The following is a 22,124-nucleotide window of genomic DNA, read 5'->3' as shown; positions in this document are numbered from 1 at the left end:
ATGACAATGAAAACACAATTATCCAAAACCTATGGGATGCAGCAAAAGCAGTTCTAAGAGAGAAGTTTATAGCAATACAAGCCTACCTCAAAAAACAAGAAAAATCTCAAATAAACAATCTAACCTTACACCTAAAGGAACTAGAGAAAGATGAACAAAAAACCCCCAAAGTTAGCAGAAGGAAAGAAATCATAAAGATCACAGCAGAAATAAATGAAATAGAAAAAGAGAAAATATCAAAGATCAATAAAACTAAAAGCTGGTTCTTTGAGAAGATAAACAAAATTGATAAACCTTTAGCCAGACTCATCAAGAAAAAGAGGGAGAGGACTCAAATCAATAAAATTATAAATGAAAAAGAAGAAGTTACAATGGACCTCGCAGAAATACAAAGCATAAGAGACAACAACAAGCAACTCTATGCCAATAAAATGGACAGCCTGGAAGAAATGGACAAATTCTTAGAAATGTATAACCTGCCAAGGCCGAACCAGGAATAAACAGAAAATATGAACAGACCAATCACAAGTAATGAAATTGAAACTGTGATTAAAAATATCCAAACAGGGCTTCCCTGGTGGCGCAGTGGTTGAGAGTCCGCCTGCCAATGCAGGGGACATGGGTTAATGCCCCGGTCCGGGAAGATCCCACATGCCGTGGAGCAGCTAGGCCCATGAGCCATGGCCGCTGAGCCTGCGCGTCGGGAGCCTGTGCTCCGCAACAGGAGAGGCCACAACAGTGAGAGGCCCACATACTGCAGGAAAAAAAAAAAAAAAGCAAACAAACAAAAGTCCAGGGCCAGATGGCTTAACAGGTGAATTCTATCAAACATTTCGAAAAGAGCTAACACCCATTCTTCTCAAACACTTCCACAAAATCGCAGAGGAAGGAACTCCAAACTCATTCTACGAGGCCACCATCACCCTGACACCAAAACCAGACAAAGATATGACAAAAAAAGAAAATTACTGATTAATATCACTGATGAAGATAGATGCAAAAATCCTCAACAAAATACTAGCAAACAGAATCCAACTACACATTAAAAGGATCATACACCATGATCAAGTAGAATTTATCCCAGGGATGCAAGGATTCTTCAATATATGCAAATCAATCGATGCAATACACCATATTAACCAACTGTAGAATAAAAACCCTATGATCATCTCAATAGATGCAGAAAAAGCTTTTGAGAAAATTCAACACCCACTTACGATAAAAACTCTCCAGAAAGTAGGCATAGAGGGAACCTACCTCAACATAATAAAGGTCATATATGACAAACCCACAGCAAACATCATTCTCAATGGTGAAAAACTGAAAGCATTTCCTCTAAGATCAGGAAGAAGACAAGGATGTCCACTCTTGCCACTATTACTCAACACAGTTTTGGATATCCTAGCCACAGCAATCAGAGAAGGAAAAGAAATAAAATGAATCCAAATCGGAAAAGAAGAAGTAAAACTGTCACTGCAGATGACATGATACTATACATAGATAATCCTAAAGATACTACCAGAAAACTCCTAGAGCCAATCAGTGAATTTGGTCAAGTTGCAGGATACAAAATTAATGCACAGAAATCTCTGGCATTCATATACAGTAACAACAAAAGATCAGAATGAGAAATTAAGGAAATAATCCCATTCACCATTGCAACAGAAAGAATAAAATACATAGGAATAAACCTACCTAAGGAGACAAAAGACCTATACTCACAAAACTATAAGACACTGATGAAAGAAATCAAAGATGACACAAACAGATGGAGAAATATACCATGTTCTTGGACTGGAAGAATAAATACTGTCAAAAAGACTATTCTACCCAAAGCAATCTACAGATTCAATGCAATCCCTATCAAATTACTAATGCCATTTTTCACAGAACTAGAACAAAAAATTTCACAATTTGTATGGAAATGCAGAAGTCCCAGAATAGCCAAAGCAATCTTAAGAAAAAAAAACGGAGCTGGAGGAATCAGGCTCCCTGACTTGAAACTATACTACAAAGCTACAGTAATCAAATCAGCATGGTACTGGCACAAAAACAGAAATATAGATCAGATCAATGAAACAGGATAGAAAGCCCATAAATAAATGTACACACCAATGGTCAATTAATCTACAACAAACGAGGCAAGAATATACAATGGAGAAAAGACAGTCTCTTCAATAAGTGGTGCTGGGAAAACTGGACAGCTACATGTAAAAGAATGAAATTAGAACACTCCCTAACACCATACACAAAAATAAACTCAAAATGGATTAAAGACCTAAATGTAAAACTGGACACTATAAAACTCTTAAAGGAAAACATAGGAAGAACACTCTTTTACATAAATCACAACAAGATCTTTTTTGACCCACCTCCTAGAGTAATGGAAATAAAAACAAAAATAAACAAGTGCGAACTAATGAATCTTTTTCACAGCAAAGCAAACCATAAACAAGACGAAAAGACAACTGTCAGAATGGGAGAAAATATTTGCAAACCAATCAATGGACAAAGGATTAATCTCCAAAATATATAAACAGCTCATGGAGCTCAAAATCAAAAAAGCAAACAACCCAATCAAAAAATGGGATGAAGACCTAAACAGACATTTCTCCAAAGAAGACATACAGATGGCCAAGAGGCACATGAAAAGATACTCAACATCACTAATTATTAGAGAAATGCAAATCAAAACTACAATGAGGTATCACCTCACACCAGTTAGAATCATCAGAAAATCTACAAACAGAAAATGCTGGAGAGGGAGTGGAGAAAAGAGAACCCTCTTGCTTTGTTGGTGGGAATGTAAATTGATACAGCCACTATGGAGAATAGTATGGAGGTTCCTCAGAAAACTAAATATAGATCTACCAGATGACCCAGCAATCCCACTACTGGGCATATACCCAGAGAGAGCTATAATTTAAAAAGACACATGTACCCCAATATTCATTGCAGCACTATTTACAATAGCTAGGTCATGGAAGCAACCTAAATGCCCATCGACGAATGGATAAAGAAGATGTGGTACATATATACAATGGAGTATTACTCAGCCATTAAAAGGAATGAAATTGGGTCATTTGTAAAGACGTGGATGGATCTAGAGTCTGTCATACACAGTGAAGTAAGTCAGAAAGAGAAAAACAAGTATCGTATATTAACACATATATGTGGAATCTAGAAAAATGGTACAGATGACCTGGTTTGCAAGGCAGAATAGAGACACAGATGTAGAGAACAAACGTATGTACACCAAGGGGGGATAGTGGGAGGGGGTGGTGGTGGTTGGATGAATTGGGAGACTGGGATTGACATATATACACTAGTATGTATAAAACAGATAAATAAGCAAATTAAATTTTTAAAATATTAACATGAAATATGAATGGATTAAACAATACAGTCAGATGGCAGGGATTTTCAGACTAAATTCAAAAACAAGATCCAACTATATGCTGTTGATGAGAGACACACTTTAGATTCAAAGAAACAAAGAGGATGAAAGTAAAGGAATGGAAGAAGATATACCATGTAAATAACAACCATAAGAGCACTAGAATAGCTATACTAATATCAGACAAAACAGACTTCAAAACAAAAGAAAATGTTACTAGAGATAAAGAAGGATATTTTGTAATGATAAAAAAGGCTAATCCATCAGGAAGATACAACAATTATAAACATATATGGACCTAACAACAGAGCCCCAAAATACATGAAGCAAAAGTCAACAATATTGAATGGAGAGGTACATAATTAAACAATGATATTTGGGGATGTCAGTGTCCCACTTTCAGTAATGCATATTACAACTAGGCAGAGCATCAAAAAGGATACAGAAGATTTGAACAACACTATGAACCTACTAACCTAACAGACAACTACACCACACTGCACCAGATAACAGCAGACTACACATTCTTCTAGAATGGAACACATTCTAGGCCTTAAAAAGCCTCAGTTGACTTAACAGGATTGAAATCATACAAAATATGTTCTCTCCTTACATGGAAATAAATTAGAAGTAAAGAACAAAAAGAAGTTATTTGGAAATTAAACAACACACTCCTAAATAACCAACGGGTCAAAGAATAAATCACAAGGGAAATTAGAAAATACCTTGAGCTGAATGAAAAAGGAAAACAAAACATACCAAAACTTACTGGATGGAACTAAAGCAATGGTTAGGGGAAATATCCTAGCCATAAACAGCAATATTAAAAAAGATCTCAACCTTTCATCTTAGGGGGAAAAAAAAGCCAGCACACTAAACCTAAAGCAAGCACAGAGGAGAAAAGTCATAAAGATTACAGTGGAAATAAATGGAATAGAATACTTAAAAAAACAATAGAGAAAATCACGAAAACCAAAAATTGGTTCACTGAAAAGATCCAACAAATTGACAAAACTTTAGCTAGGCTAGACTAACCAAGAAGAGAAAAGACTCAAATTACTAAAATCAGGAATCAAATAGGGGTGACATAACTACTGACATCTGGAGAAAGACTATTCATAAATCTCTTGTATAAATCTCTTAATCTCTCCAAATTTCCATTTCCTTATCTGTACAAGATGAAGTTGATCGATATCATTTTTTAAACTCTAAGCAGATGAATCATTTTTTTCAAACAAAATCTTAAAAGGACATACTACATAGGAAACTGATTAAAGCCTAATTTCTCTGAAGCAAGATGGGGATCTTGGAGAAGTGTGCATAAGTCTCCTCCTGTTAAAGGAGATTCTGAAGCTCTTCTGGCAGAACCTAAGGGTACCACAGAACAGTTTCTTAATTTCTGAACTAGATGATCTGTAAGGGTTCTTACAGCTATAAAGTGTTATCTATAGTAAATTATCTTATTAAAATTTCTACTATACAATTTGTTATATTTCCACAAGATGGTGCTAATACATTCCATTTTCCATTAAAACATGTCTTCTATATGATCATTTTTACAGTTAATAATTTTATCATAGTCTATGATCATATAATACCCTTAACTTTTCAAAGTACTATTGTATTACTTATGTTATCTTCATTACAAGCCACCTACACAAATAATGTTGCACTAATTTTTCAGATGATGATATCACAGCACATAGTAGTTAGGTAAGTGACCCAAGGTCACACAGTTGATTAGTAACAGATTTTCTAATGCTAGCTCTGTGTTCTTTCCCTAGATCACACTGCCTGATTACAGATAATATTGTCAAAATCTCAAGGTCTCAGGCTGAGACAGAAGCAAAAATAAAGCAATGAATATTAAGTAGCATTAAAACTGATACAAACTGCCCTTGGGCTCATATACTGAACCATTAATATTTGTGTATATAAATCCATTTATGTATATTTCCTTTACTGTTTCCCTTCTTATTAGAAGACCTCTGGTGTCACATATTCCTATACAACCATAGTAAAAGCTAAATACTGATAAATAAAAATATCTCATTAATACTGTCCTTATTGTAAACATAACTACTTTTTAAAACCATCATAGAAATTACATAATCTGGGTTTACTAACTCTAAGCACTATAAATTTAGAAACTAACACTATAATTTTTGTTAAATTCTCCTCTTTCGATTCCATAAGAGATACAAAAAGTTTTATAGAACAGGAAAGAAACACACTTCTCTTCCCACTTGAGGATACTACGTCTAACATAAAAACTATCCCCAACTACTAAGAAACAACTCACATTAGCTGCCAACTAAGACAGGCTTTAGATTCGTTTTAGAGAAATTTAAAATGGTGTTAGAAAAGGAGCTAAAAAATTACTCCTCCTCTAACATACTACTTACCCAATTATTTATTCACATCCAAAAGTCTAGCAACATTAAGTTTCGGTTGCGTGTGTGTGTGTGTGTGTGTGTGTGTGTGTGTGTGTGTGCGTGCGTGTGTGTGTGTGTTTTTAAGAAAATACGAAATGAGACCTTATGGTCTCAGAAGGATGCTAAAGAAATCATGCTTTCTTTGGATGCTGAGAGGAGAAAAGCAACCCAGGCCCCTCACACAAGGAGCTGAGAAATATTCTCATTTTTGGTAACCTACAAAGGCCTCTCCTCTTCAGAAATTTATAAGCACTTAGTCTCTGACGTGTAGGTTAAGGCAGCAGGGTCATTTAAATTTCAGTTATTAAGATCAATATTAGATTATTGTTTACAAAACACTTTGAGGGTTTTATCCAATTCTTCAGGATTCTATCCAATTCAAATGTTTTCTGTCATTTTCCCAATTTATTTCACTGTCTCTACTACAAGAGGTCACCAATTAGGAATTTTCCTGTGTATAGTTTTGGGCTCAGTTTCATTTCACTAACCTTCTTTATTTACTATACGTTTTGTAAAAACACAACTCCTTAAATCTTCCAAATACATGTCAAGGATTCTCACGTTTTCCTTGTCGTTTAATATATTAAGAGTTTTTAAAAACTATTTTTGAAAAAAAATAAAGAGAACAAAGTAAAATGTTAATACTGAGCATTTATGAGTGTGGGATTACAGGGGACTTTTACTTTCCATATTACTTTTTCTGCGACATTTAAATTTTTATATTTAGCACATACAACTGCTTTAATCAGCAAAGCAGGTTTTTTTGTTGTTTTTTGGGTTTTTTTTTTTTGCGGTACGCGGGCCTCTCACTGCCGTGGCCTCTCCCGTTGCGGAGCACAGGCTCCGGACATGCAGGCTCAGCGGCCATGGCTCATGGGCCCAGCCGCTCCGCGGCATATGGGATCTTCCCGAAACAGGGCACGAACACGTGTCCCCTGCATCGGCAGGCAGACTCTCAACCACTGCGCCACCAGGGAAGCCCAGCAAATAAGTTTTTTTAAAAATTAATTCTATTTATTTATTTTTAATTTGGCCACTCAGCGTGGCATGTGAGATCTCAGTTCCTGACCAGGGATCGACCCCATGCTCACTGCACCGGAAACGCAGAGTCTTAACCAATGGACCACCAGGGAAGTCCCCAATCAGCAAAGAAGTTTTAAACATTATTTTTACTATATCCATGGGTATTACCCTTTCATTTTGATTCTTCGCTCCCAAATTTAATTTGCCGTAATTAGAAAATAGGTCTTACAGCAAAAGGGGAAAAGTAAGGCTCCCCAAATGTTTACCAGCCAGTAGCTCCAAGGAACACAGGAGTGAATTAGAAAGAACTACTAGAAATCAAGGGAAAATCATCCTTGATAAAGAATATGATTAAGGTGGGACTTCCTGGTGGTGCAGTGGTTAAGAATCCGCCTGCCAATGCAGGGGACACGGGTTTGAGCCCTGGTCCAGGAAGATCCTACATGTCGCGGAGCAACTAAGCCCGTGTGCCACAACTACTGAGCCCACGTGCCACAACTACTGAAGCTCACGTGCCTAGAGCCCGTGCTCCACAACAAAAGAAGCCAGTGCAATGAGAAGCCTACGCACCTCAAGGAAGAGTAGTCCCCGCTCACTGCAACTAGAGAAAGCCCACGTGCAGCAATGAAGACCCAACGCAGCCAAAAATAAATAAATAAAATAAATAAGTTTTTAAAATAAATTAAAAATAAATTCTATCATGATAAAAAAAAAAAGAATATGACTAAGATATGGGGATGAGGGCATTTTTCTCCCAGGGGAAAAATAATCTCCAAAGTCTTTGCAGTAAATCAGTGTAATTGCAAAGCCTTTTGAGTTGGACTCATTTCTATTGTTTGGTTTACAGTACTTCTTGTATAATACTAATTAGTTAGAGCACAATTTCTGTAAACCTTTTCTAAAAAGCCAAGTTCAGCAAAATATATGTCCAAATTGTTAGACAGGACTTTAAAAGACTAAACACTAAATTTAAATTCTACCAGGGCAACTGAGAGGCCACTAACAAATCCCCTAGAGCGCAGAAGAAAGTTCTATATCAAGAGTCTCTTCCCACCTACTTATTCTTGCCTTTGCCAGGAGCAGACAGAGGAGCTCAGTATAGCAAGAATTACAAAAGGGGAGAAAAAGAAAAACTGTACTTTATTAAACAAGAAAACCTCTTAAACATATTTCCAAAGCTCGTTTCAAAGATCTGAAATTTTATATTCTATGGAGTCCTAACTGAATTTGTCATTTGAATACACTGAGGCAGGTACCTTGACGCCAACAGTAAAGTAAGATTAAGGATTCCCAATTTCATTCAGAATTATAGCGACCTTTCTTAATCTGTGGCATCTCTAATAAGGGGACATAATCAAAAAAGTGTGTCAGAGGGACTTCCCTGGTGGCGCAATGGTTAAGAGTCCGCCTGCCAATGCAGGGGACACGGGTTCGATCCCCAGTCCAGGAAGATTCCACATGCCGTGGAGTAGCTAAGCCCGTGAGCCACAACTACTGAGCCTGTGCTCTAGAGCCCACAAGCCACAACTACTGAAGCCTGCGTGCCTAGAGACCGTGCTCCGCAACAAGAGAAGCCACCACAATGTGAATCCTGCGCACCGCAACGAAGAGCAGCCCCTGCTGGCTGCAACTAGAGAAAGCCTGCATGCAGCAATGAAGACCCAAAGCAGCCAAAAATAAATAAATTTTTTAAAAATCCCCCCCGCAAAAAAATGTGGCAGAAATCAAGGAAAGCAGCAGCTGTTTATGAAGTTTTCTTAGCAAAAGAAAAGGGAAGAGGGAGACAAAGACTGATCAAGGTCCTAAACTGAGATCTGTTAACAAGAACTGAGAGAAAGAAAAGAGCTTTATAAGCAACACCCACTACCACCCTTTATGTTCTAGGCTTCTACTTCAACAAAATTCTAATATACTACAGCAATTCTGGTATCTTATCATTTGTGAAAAAATGAGGGGTTTCCCTTTTAGACTGAATGGGTATTTCCAAATTGTATGTAACCACTAGCTTAAGATATCCACTGTTCTCAAAAGAGTTAAGCCTGTAGAAAGTACACTCACCTTCCATGCCCTCCTTCTAGTACAAAACCTAAAGAGAAAGGTGCTTAATTAGCAGCTATTCATTCCTGCTTGTATCACCAACTGCTCCCAACAGTTTTCTCAACACACAGATAATTAAAGCACAAAGAAGAACTGCCCCCAAGAATGGCAGTATATGATAAAAAGATGTGGGTGTCTGTCTTTATAATATTTTTACTTGGGAAGTCAACAAGTAATCTGTGTTTGATTTCACTGTGATAAATTTTAGAATATACTAGTGAAGCAGCCACATTAGTGCCCATTTGCGGTAAATAGCAAACACATCACCTAGCAATAGCAGCAGCTACTGCCATATATTGAGCAGTTTCTATTTCCCAAGCCATGTTACTAAATACTCTACAATATATGCATCATCGTATTTAATCTCTAGAATAATTCTAAAAAGTAGGTATCACAATGTTGATAATTATTTTTGCCTCTTTTTAAATACATTAAAATATAACCCTTTTCAAGGCATTTGACAATACTTCACTAAGTTATTTTTATATCCCCAAAAGATGTGGAAAAATAATCTGGCAGAAAGATTAAAATAATATATAACAACTAGGGCTAGAATTCAAGTCCTTCCTGTTTTTCCCAATCTCATTCTAGTGACAAGAATACAAAAAGAGTCAAAAATATAGTGGTGCTCTATAAATTTGTTATTATCTAAATATGACTGTGGGTCAAATAATGTTCCGAATAATACAGACACTAAACAGAGTAAAAATCTGATATAGTCCGCTTATGATATAAATATCAGTCATGCTCTGTCACTGTCATATTTTCCTTCTGTACGGTTTTCTAAAAAAGATGATGACAGATAAGAGATCAACAATCCATGGCATATACGATAATAACCTACATTTATGCCACTTCAAGCCTCAGCCTACTCTTATAAGCAGTTGCTAGAGAGCATTCATGTTTATGTTCATTCTGGCATAAACTACAGGCTCACCTCCATAGTCTTAAGCTTCCAGAAGCCATCCATGGCACCACAGTATCCTTTTTTTCTTTTTTTTTTTGTCCTTCCCATTCCTGTCTCCTTGGCATACTAATCTTTTGATAGGTTGATGCCATAACCTTTGTGATTGCTGCTCCCCTAAATACTGCCAAATCCTGGAATAGAACTCATTCAATTCACTTTATAAAAAGGTTGTTCATTTAAAGGAAACTTGTTGTAAACCTATGCTAAACTAGCTAGCTCCTTTAGTATATTTTTAATAATTCAATTGATAAATGTGATTTATAATAAACATTTCAGGTATATTCCACTTGTATGAAACATTCTAAATTGAGACAAGTATACCTCTTGTAACTGCATAAGCCTGCTCTGTCAGGCATAGTTCGTTACAGAGTTTGATCAATCTTTGAGCTCTAAAAAGTCTTTTACATAAACAAGTTATTTGCATAAGTATTTTATTAGAGATATATACGCCTATGAGTACTATAATCTTAATGACCATATTTCTATTTATTTCATTAATGGTAAATGTAATTTTCACAATAGTTAGACTAATCAAGAGAATATCTCCAAATAACTAGAACTAACCCCATACTCAAAGAAGGGAAACATTTAGGAATTGATTTGCTATATTTTACTCCATAATCTTCTGATATTCAAAAGACTTGGGACTTCCCTGGTGGTGCAGTGGTTAAGAATCCACCTGCCAATGCAGGGGACACAGGTTCAAGCCCTGGTCCGGGAAGATCCCACATGCCGCAGAGCAACTAAGCCCATGCGCCACAACTACTGAGCCTGCACTCTAGAGCCCACGAGCCACAACTTACTGAAGCCCGCACACCTAGAGCCCGTGCTCTGCAACAAGAGAAGCCACTGCAATGAGAGGCCCGCGCACTACAAAGAAGAGTAGCCCCCACTCGCCACAACTAGAGAAAGTCCATGCACAGCAACGAAGACCCAACATAGCCATTAATTAATTAATTAAAAAGGAAAAGAAAATGCGAAGCACTTTATGTGACATCTCCAGAAAAATAGATTTTTCACAGAAATTCACTAGCAATTACTGAGTATCTACTATTATGTCAGGACCTGTACTGGGCATAGGTATTCAGTGAAACACAGGATTCTTGCATATAGTTGCTATATTTTTGCACTATTCCCTGGTATTTCCAGATTCAACACAACAGTACAAATCTTAGTGTAGTTCTAAGCATATAGTAAGTGCTTAATATATACTTACTTAACTGATATTAAAATACCAAGATTCTCTTAAGACTAATAATTTTAGGTGATCCTACTATTTACCCACCTGCCCTTATACTCTGGGGTTAGCAGACAGCAATACATACCAAAGCAAAAAATAAGGATTTCCATATTCTTGATGAAGATACACAGGAGGAATGGAGGGAGAACATGCTTTTATGTTATTAACAATAGAATACATTTTTCTATCAACTGGCAACATATAAGAATAATAAACAATACATGTTAAAGGAGTAACTAAATTTAGCATGTTGACTTTTGAAATCAGAAAATGTTTAAACTGCCAAAGTACCCTATAGTAAGTATTAACTGAACTCTATGATAATAATCGTTCATTTATATTCATTATTTTTTATATTACCTGAGCCAGAAAGAACTTTCTTCATATTTATTCTGCTTGTAGGTTTCTATTCCAAAGCTATAACAGAGAATATGAAGATATCCGCTCTACAATATTAAAAAAAAAGAAACAAGATACGTCAGATTCATGATTCTCTTAACGTTAAAAAAATCTATAGCATTTCAGAGTCTTTAAGACATACTTAGTGTTCTGTACATCAAAATAACCCACTCATCCTTATCAAAACCTCTCAATTTATATAAAGAGGAACTAAAAAATACTCAGGGTGTGGCATTAGTTCCCTATGGAAAGGTAATACAATACATTACTAAAAGGTCCTTTGTAACAGGAAATGGGAAAACTAATCATTGCCCAGCAAAAGAGCAGGCTAAAAATGCCTCTGTAGGTTGCCAGATTCAGTAAAAGGCGTTAGAAAAGAGTATATTCAAAGAAAACAAAATCACCACTGAGGGGGGCAAAAAAATGAATGAATACCTTTCAAAATTAAGACAACTTTAAAAAACGTGAAATGTGTCCAAAGCACTATCTAGTCATAAGACTTTAGAAAGTTAATTTAATGGATCTCTTGATAACAACAAAAATTTTCTTCACATAAATTACCACTGAGATGAAGGTAGGAACAAGTATGTGAATGATGCCATAGGAAAATACTCTTACAGATTAATCAGCATCTCAGTCGCTGTGTGAATGTCATATCATACAGAATTTTCATTCATCAAAATACTGGGAAATGGCATAAAAGAAAAAAAACTTAATTCTAATAATTTACCCAAATATCCCATCACTATTTATAGAAACCATCTATCCAGAAACTGATTATATCCATATAAAGGAGTCCTTTATAAGTTTAACCTGAGTAAGACTACAGAAGCAGATCCTCAATTAAGAATCCAAGATCTGAGGGAAGTTATTCATAAGTAATGTGTAAAGAGCTGTCTTGCTTCAAAAAAGTTTCCCTTTGAATTACAGTACAGTACATTCAGAAAGCAGAAGTTCAATATGCATGCCTGAGCACATCAGACCTACTGCATATTTGAATCTAAAATAAAGAACAGTCTTGGTAATGTGGGTCTGGCAAGAATCCAGAAGTATTTAAATGCATTCTCGACATTTCAGCAGAAAAATTTCAGCAGAAAAAGCTTAACTCATTACATGCCCCAGATCCCATAGGTTCACACAGGGCTACACCAGTTATGTAGCTATACAGGAATAATGCAGCTTATACCCACTTGCTGTAGAGAGGCTTGCAACTAACTTACACAGAGAAAAATGGAAAGTAAAACTTTTGATGAACATTTAAATGTACTGAGTCTTTATTCAATTTCCTCAGTGTTTTTTTTTCTTCCCTCACAATCCCTTCAAGTGTACTTACATTATATACTACTTCCTAAGGGAGAAAAGAATACAAAACAATAAACTTATAAGACCAAAGCTACAAAATACTAAGATATCTTTCAAGAGACCTGCACAATATTTTCAATGTAATGACCGAAAAACAATCTTTTAACTACCAGTACTGCTCCATTCACTCATTCATTTATATATTCAATGATTAATATTTACTAAGCATGTCTTATCTATTAGGTACTATTTTAGGCCTTAGAGACATATAAGTGAACAAAGCAGACAAAAATCTCTGTCCTCATGAAATATTTCTAATGGGGTATTTAGTACTAAGATTTATACAAATATCTCTTTAAAAAATACGTTCCTGGCCTTCCATGGAGTGGTAACATCTCGTTTTGCAAGTAATACACAGTGGCAAAAAAACACAAAGAAAGTAGATCTGTAAGTCTGTTGTATATTGGTCATATAGAAACGGACATATGGGACCAGAACTCATGGAATCTCTAGAAACTCCAGCCACTGCTACATCTACTGGCCCAGAAATAAAAGATCCAACCGAATACCTAATTTACAATGCCACGATGAGACTATATAGATGATTTTTAAAACTCAGTTAGATACTGCAGCTGAAAATGAGTTTGATCACTAACTTCTGAGTTCAGTATGAGGCTTCTTAAAAAAATATTTATTTATTTATTAGGCTGTGCTGGGTCTTAGCTACAGCACGCGGGATCTTCGTTGAGGTGTGCAGGACCTTTAGTTACGGCATGTGGGATCTTTTAGTTGCGGCATGCGGGCTCTTAGCTGTGGCATGAGGTATCTATTGATAGTTCCCTGACCAGGGATTGAACCCGTGCCCGCTGCATTGGGAGCACGGAATCGTAACCACTGGACCACCAGGGAAGTCCCCTTTTTATTTTTAATTAACTAGATAATTTCATTTTCTGTGAATTACTTTATAAATTAGGTTCTTAAAATTCAGAAAAAGCAAACCTATTATTTTTTTAGTTCCAAGTTATTTTTCTTTGTGATTTTGCTGTCTTTTAAACATTTATAGATCATGTATTTTTACATTTTGTTCAATTATAATTGTGTAACAATAACTGAATGATAATTGCCTGCCTTTCTTCCTTAATGGCTTTAAGACGTTTACCTTCCAATCCTCCCTTACTCAGCTTTCTCTAATCCTCAGATGTCTCAGTAATAATAAACAACAGGTCATTCGTTATTTCTCCTGGTGCTCTAAGATACAATTTTCCAAACACTTTATTTCTCTGCCTCTAAACAATACAGCATTACCTTCTGCCATCATGTCAACACCTTAAGTAATTCCTAATCTAGTTTTGGGATACAGGAAGGATGTCTCAGAAATAAGAGAGTTGGCTTATTTAATTCATTAATTCTTTTTAAGTGAATAACACTACAGTTAGCTCCTCTCCAACCTTTATCCGATCATTTCCTCTCATTATAAGATTTCTTGCCCTGGATTTTCAGGTCTTGTCTAAACCTTAAGCCCATCAAAAGCACACTAAATAATTTCATTGACCTTTAGAATGAAAATCATGAGTTTTCTAACAGTATAGTTTTATCAATCACCTTCTAAACAATATACAAACTCTCAACTCTGAACTTCAAGGTCCTTTACTGGTAGCCCCATCCTAACGAAGGCATAGTTAATAATTACTTTTCTGTTACATATCCTTGATCCTCTAATTCAGTCCTTTCCCCTCTCTTTACATTTGCTTTTCCCTTTATCATCTCTAACTCTGTGCAAGATACCAAACGTTTTCTTTCCCTAAACACCAGCTATGAGTCTCCTTTCATATCTTTCAATATGCAATTCAATGTCCATTTACTCTACAAAGCATATTAAAGAAAGGTGTCCGTCCTCTAGTAATTTATAATGTGAAATAGATAGCAACAGAGCTAGAGACAAAAGAAAGAGATGGTAAAAACATGCAAATGCAAACAATCCAAGAAACTTTACAGATGAAATTATTAGAATTAATAAAAGAGTTCAGAGAAGTTGCTGGATATTAAATAAACATTTAAAAGCAACTGCTTTGAAACGCAACCAATGACAAATAAAAATGTAAACTCTAAGATATCACTTATGACAGCAAGTTGACTGAAATATCTTTATACAGAAAATTACAAAACTATGTTGAAATACATTAAAGACGACTATATAAATTAGGACATATCACATTCATTGATAAGAAGACTCAACATTATAAAGACAGTGATACCCTCCAAATTAATTATAAATCAAATGCCATTTCAATCAAAATTTCAATAGTTTTTCACCAAACTTGACAAGGTGACTCTATAAGGAATATAGAAGAGTAAAAGGCCCAGAAGAGCTAAAACAACATTGAAGAAGAATAAAGTAAAAGGACTTATGCTATCAAGACTATACTGAGTTAAATAATGCCCTCCTCCCAAAATTCATGTCCATCTGGAACCACTGAACTTTACCTTATTTGGAAATAGGGTCTTTGCAGTATAATCAAGGTGAGGTAATACTGGATTAGGGTGCATCCTAAATCCATCATGACTGTCCTTACAAAAACAGAACTCAAAAATAATATAGATAAAATGTAATTCTAAAAATGTTCATCTAACCCACAGGAAGGTGGGAAAAAGTAGACAGGAAACAAAAAGCAGAGAAAACAAACAAAAAAGCCAGCATCACATTCCTGTTAAAGATGTCAGACTGAGCACACACAACTACCTCTGCTGTCTCCTAACACCCCAGTAAAATGATAGTAAAAGAAGAAAAGTTTTTCATTGTGGTAAAAAGCATGTAACGAAATATACCATCTTAACCATTTTTAAGTGTAGAATTTAGTAGTGTTAACTATATTCATATTGTTGTGCAAGAGATCTCCAGAACTTTTTCATCTTGTAAAACTGAAACTCTTTACCCATTGAACAATAACCCTTCATTTGCCCCTCCCTAAACCACTGGCAATCACCATTCTACTTTGTTTCTGTGAGTTTGACTACTTTAAATACCTCATATAGCTTACCATTCCCCCTCCCCATATCCTCAAATCCATTCTCTAGTAGGTCTGTGTCTTTATTCCTGTCTTACCCCTAAGCTGTGACAAAGCGAGAGAGAGGCATGGACATATATACACTACCAAACATAAGGTAGATAGCTAGTGGGAAGCAGCTGCATAGCACAGCTTTCAACAAACTTGAAAGTAAGATCAATAGAAATTATTCAGTTTGAGGAGCAGAAAGAAAAAGGAATGAAGAACAATGAACAGAGCCTGAGACCCATGAGACAACAACAATGTATGTAAAATCAGAGTCCCTGAAGGAGAGAAGACAGAGAAAAAAGCAGAAAGAATACTCAAAGAAATATTGGCCCAAAACTTCCACATTTGATAAAAAGATACAAATCTGCAAGTCCAAGAAGCTAAACAAATTTTAAATAGAATAAACACAAAGATATCCAGGACTTCCCTGGTGGCTCAGTGGTTAAGAATCCAGCTGCTAGGGCTTCCCTGATGGCGCAGTGGTTGAGAGTCCACCGGCCGATGCAGGGGACGCAGGTTCGTGCTCCAGTCCAGGAGGATCCCACATGCCGCAGAGCGGCTGGGCCTGTGAGCCATGGCCACTGAACCTGCGCATCCGGAGCCTGTGCTCCGCAACGGGAAGGGCCACAACAGTGAGAGGCCCATGTACCGCAAAAAAAAAAAAAAAGAGAAAGAATCTGCCTGCCAATGCAGGGGACTCGGGTTCAAGCCCTGGTCCGGGAAGATCCCACATGCCGCAGAGCAACTAAGCCCATGCATCACAACTACTGAGCCTGTGCTCTAGAGCCTGCAAGCCACAACTACTGAGCCCACGTGCCACAACTACTGAAGCCCTTGCGCCTAGAGCCCGTGTTCTACAACAAGAGAAGCCACCACAATGAGAAGCCCACGCACCACAATGAAGAGTAGCCCCTGCTCGCCGCAACTAGAGAAAGCCCACACGCAGCAATGAAGGCCCAACGCAGCCAAAATTAAATAAATAAATTTATTAAAAACAAACAACAAAAAAAGATATCCACACTGAGACACATTATAATCAAACCATCAGAAGACAAAGAATCTTGAAGGCAACAAGCAAGATGCACTTAGTCATGTACAAGGGATCCTCAAACTTCAGGTGATTTCCCATACAAGCCAGAACGCAGTGAAATGACATATTTAAAGTGATGAAAAAACAACTTTCAACCAAAATTTCTCTATGTGGCAAAACTATCCTTTCAGAAATGAAGGAGAAATTAAGACATTCTCATATACACAAAAGTTGAGAGTTTGTCTCTAGTAGACCTGTTCTACAATGCTAAATAGAATTTTTCAGGCTGAAATAAAAGCATGCTAGGTAGTAATGCAAATAAATACAAATAAGGGTAAAGGTAACTAGGTAAATATAAAAGTCAGAGTTATTGCATTTTTGGTTCATAACTCCTCTTTTTTTTTTTCTATACGATTTAAAGGAAAAATACACTTAAAAATAAGCATAGGGCTTCCCTGGTGGCTCAGCGGTTGAGAGTCCGCCTGCCGATGCAGGGGACACGGGTTCGTGCCCCGGTCCGGGAAGATTCCCACATGCCGCGGAGCAGCTGGGCCCATGAGCCATGGCCGCTGAGCCTGCGCGTCTGGAGCCTGTGCTCCACAACGGGAGAGGCCACAACAGTGAGAGACCCGCATACCGCAAAAAAAAAAAAAAGTATAAGTCTATGCTAATGGGCACATAATATACAAATATGTAATTTGTAAATGGAGATGTATAGCAGCAGACTTTTTGTATAATGTTGAAGCTAATAGGTATTGATTCAAACTGGATTCTTACAAGTTTATGACGCTAATTATATTTTTCAGAATAACCAATAAGAAAGTAACTGAAACATATGGTGAAAAAGGTATGAGAAGGAAATCAAAATGGAATACCAGATAAAAGCAATTAAACAAAAAAGAAGGTAGTAGTGGAGGGAATGAGGAAGAAAAAGATATAAGACACATATATAGATATATAGAAAACAAACAGGAAAATGGCAGAAGACCTTTCTTATCAGTAATTACATGTAATTTAACTCTCCAATTAAAAGGCAGAGATTGGCAGATTGGCTAAATTTTTTTTTTAAAACACATCATGATCAAACTATATGCTGGTTACAAAATCTCAGTTTACATCCAAAGACAAAAATAGACTGAAAGTGAAAACATGAAAAAAAGATATTCTAAGCAAATAGGAACCAAAAGAGAGCTGAGTGCCTATACTAATATCAGACAAAATAGACTTTAAGTCAAAAATTGTTACAAAAGACAAAGAACATTCCATATTGAAAAAAGGGTAAATTTATCAAGAAAATATAACAATTATAAACATATATACACCTAACAACAGACCCCTAAAATATATGCAGCTAAAACTGACACAAGTGAAAGGACAAACAGTTCTACAATTACAGTTGGAGATATCAACACCTCACTTTCAATCATGTACAAAGCCAGACAAAAGATCAAAAAGGAAATAGAAGACTTGAACAATACTATAAACCACCTAGACTTAATAAACATATACAGAACACTCAACCCCAAACCAGCACAATACTCATTCTCCTCAGGTACACATGGAACATTCTCCAGGACAGACCATATGTTATGCCACAAGTCTCAATAAATTTTACAACACTGAAATCATACAAAGCATCTTTTCCTACCACAATGGAATAAAACTTGAAAACTGGAAAATTCAAAAATATGTGTAAATTAAACAACAAACTCTTAAACAACCAATGGGTCAAAGAAGAAATCACAAACGAAATTAGAAAATATGTAGAGATGAATGCAAATAAAAACACAACATACTAAAACTTACGGGATTCAGCAAAGGCAATGCTCAGAAGGAAATTTATAGCTATATACACCTACATTAAAAAAACAGATCTTACAAAACTATAATTCAAAAAAGATACATAAACCCCTATGTTCACAGCACTATTCACAATAGCCAAGAGATGGAAGCAACCTAAATGTCCATCAAAAGATGAATGGATAAAGAAGATGTGGTGTATATATAAAGGAATATTAATTACTCAGCCACAAAAAATAATGAAATAATTCCATTTGCAAAAACATGGATGGACCTAGAGATTATCATACTAAGTGAAGTCAGAAAGAGAAAGACAAACACCATATGATATCACTTATATGCAGAATCTAAAATACAACACAAGTGAACTTATCTATGAAACAGAAACAGACTCACAGACACAGAGAACAGACTTGTGGTTGTCAAGGGGGAGGGGGTTGAGGGAGGGATGGATTGGGAATTTGGAATTAGGAGATGCAAACTAGTATATATAGAATGGATAAACAACAGTCCTACTGTATAGCACAGGGAACTATATTCAGTATCCTGTGATAAACCATAATGGAAAAGAATATGAAAAAGAATTATGTATAACTGAGTCACTTTGCTGTACAGCAGAAATTAACACAACACTGTAAATCAACTATACTTCAATAAAATAAATTTTAAAAATAAAGATCTCAAATCAACACGTAGGAAAAGAAGAGCAAACTAAACCAAAAGCTAGCAGAAGGAAGAAAATAATAAAAAAATGGAGATAAATAAAACAGAGAAAAGAAAATCAATAGAATTAATCAAACCAAAAGTTTGTTATTTGGAAGATCAATAAAACTGACAAACCTTTAGCTAGACTAACAAAAAAAGAAGTTTCTAAAAAGAATTACTAAAATCATAAATGAAAGTGGGAATATTTCTATGGACCTTGCAGAAATAAAAAGGATTATAAGAAATTACCATGAACATAGTATGCCAAGAAGTAAGATAACCTAGATGGACAACTCCTAGAAACATATAAACTACCAAAACTGATTCAAGAAGAAACAGAAAATCTGAACAGATTTATAACAAGAGATTGAATCAGGAATCAAAAAACTCCTCTGAAAAAAGTCCAGGACCAAATGGATTCCCTGGTGAATTTTATCCATCAATTAAAGAAGATTTAACACCAATCTTTCTAAAACTCTTCCAAAAAAATACAATATGAGGGAACCCTTCCTAACTCATGCCATGAAGCCAACATTGCCCTAATCCCAAAGCCACATAAAGGTATCACAAAATAAGGAAACTACAATGTCCTTTATGAATACAGATGCAAAATCTTCAACAAAATACAGTAAGTCCCCTACATACAAACGAGTTCCATTCCGACAGCGTATTCATAAGTCTAATTTGTTCATAAGTCCAACAAAGTTAGCCAAGTAACACAATCGGATATATAGTACTCTACTGTAATAGGTTTATAGTACTTTTTTACACAAATAATGCATAAAAAACACACACAAAGAAATTTTTAATCTTACAGTACAGTACCTTGAAAAGTAGAGTAGTACAACAGCTGGCATACAGGGGTTGGCACTGAGTGAAGTGAACAGGAGAGGAGGCGGGAGATGGTAGAGCTGAAGGATCATCAGCAATAGGTGACGGAGGGCAAGCTGCAATTTCACTCATGCCTGATGCTGGTGGCACAGGTTCTGGTTCCTTGCTGGATTCAATTCTATCTACTCTCTTGAAAAAACGGTCCAGTGATGTCTGGGTAGTAGCTCTTTTTTTCTCGTCATAGGTGACACCATACCACCGGATTGCTTTCTGAACGGCTGCTACAACCTTCGCGCACTGTTCTACGTTTGGTCCTATGCCTCAAAAACTAACAGTGCCTCCTCAAATAAAGAAAATCCGCTGCCATTTCCTGCATCGTGAATCTCTTCAGTACTTCAGTTACTTCTTCCTCTTGTCTCTCTTCGTCCTTTCTCTGGGTCTCCAATTCCATCAGGTCTTCATTAGTAAGCTCCTCGTGTTGCACAGCAAGGAGTTCAGTACAGTCGTCCTCTTGCACATCTAGCTCCAGCTTCTCGCTGAGGGTCACTAAGTTGCTGAAGACCTCTTTGGACTCCTCATCTACCTTCTCAAATCCACAAAAATCGTGAACAAACTGCAGCCAAAGGTTCTTCCAAACCCCATTCATGGTGACAGCCGTAACCTCACAAAAAGCAAAGTCAATGTTTTTTATGGCCTTGTAGATATTATCATCCTTCCGAAATTGCTGCAAAGTTGTTCCTGATTCGTCACTAACCTTTACTGTCTGATGAAAAGTGTGACGTAAATAACATTTCTTGAAAGTCGCTATAAATCCCTGGTCCATAGGCTGGATGAGCAATGTATTCAGTAGTATTTGGTGGCAGATGCACTACTCTGACGTTGGGATGAAAGTCGTCCATGAATGGGGGATGGCCTGGAGCACTGTCGAGCAGCAAAAGAATGTTGAATGGGATGTCCTTCTCCAAGCAATATTTCTCTACCTCCAGGATAAAGTGGTGGAAAAACCAGTCCTGGAAAATGGCCTGTGTAATCAGGCTTTAGGGTTACTCTTCCACACAACAGGAAGAGAGCCCTTGGCTATGCTTTTAAGGGCTCTTGGGTTCTCTGAATGATAAACTAAGGGAGGCTTCAGCTTCAGATTGCCAGAAGCATTGCCAACAAACAACAGAGTTAGCCTATTTTGCTGCTTTATAGCTGGGCATCAACTTTTCTTTCTTACTGATGTAACTTTGGTCTGGCATCCTCTTCCAGTACAGTCCTATCTCATCCACATTAAAAACCTGCTCAGGTAAATACGTGCCTTCATCAATAATTTCTCAAAGCGTTTCAGGAAATTCCCAGGCAGCTACCATATCTGCACTCGCTGCCTCACCAGGCAGCTACCATATCTGCACTCGCTGCCTCACCACTTACTTTTACGTTGTGAAGGCTGGCTCTAGCCTTGAACCGATGAAACCACCCATGGCTGGCATTAAAAGATGCTCCCTCTGATTCTTCGCCATGTTTCTTTCTCAAGTCTTTTAGGTTTCTCTTGAAGGCTTTTAGCTTTCTCTTGAATCAGCATTAAACTGAGGAGGACTCGACGCTGATGCTGATGCTGATCCTGCATCCACACACTGAGAAGTTTCTCCATCTCCTCCATCACTTTTCCACACTTCTTCGATATTATTGTCGACATCATTGGCACAGCAGACCTCACATGTTCCATGATCTTGTCCTTGTTCTCTAGAATCGTGCCGATGGTTGAATGACTCATGTTATAATAACGAGCAACGTCTACCATCTTTTCGCCTTGCTCCACTCTCTCAATTATTTTCACTTTTGTTTCCATCATTATCGCTTGGT

General features: G+C 36.7%; 1 protein-coding gene across 1 annotated transcript in view; it reads right to left on the bottom strand.

Moving 5' to 3' along the window:
- The window catches only part of TEX11 (testis expressed 11), a 348,555-nt gene that overhangs the window by 225,738 nt on the left and 100,693 nt on the right, over window positions 1-22,124 (bottom strand). The window contains exon 8 of the mRNA XM_067724324.1: window positions 11,520-11,605. Coding sequence (XP_067580425.1) covers window positions 11,520-11,605 — 86 coding nt within the window. The remainder of the gene's footprint in view (window positions 1-11,519; window positions 11,606-22,124) is intronic.

This window comes from Pseudorca crassidens, chromosome X (genome assembly GCF_039906515.1).
Source record: "Pseudorca crassidens isolate mPseCra1 chromosome X, mPseCra1.hap1, whole genome shotgun sequence".
Lineage (NCBI taxonomy): Eukaryota > Metazoa > Chordata > Mammalia > Artiodactyla > Delphinidae > Pseudorca > Pseudorca crassidens.
Note: the sequence above shows the minus strand (reverse complement) of the source record. Positions and strands in the feature narration are given on the sequence as shown.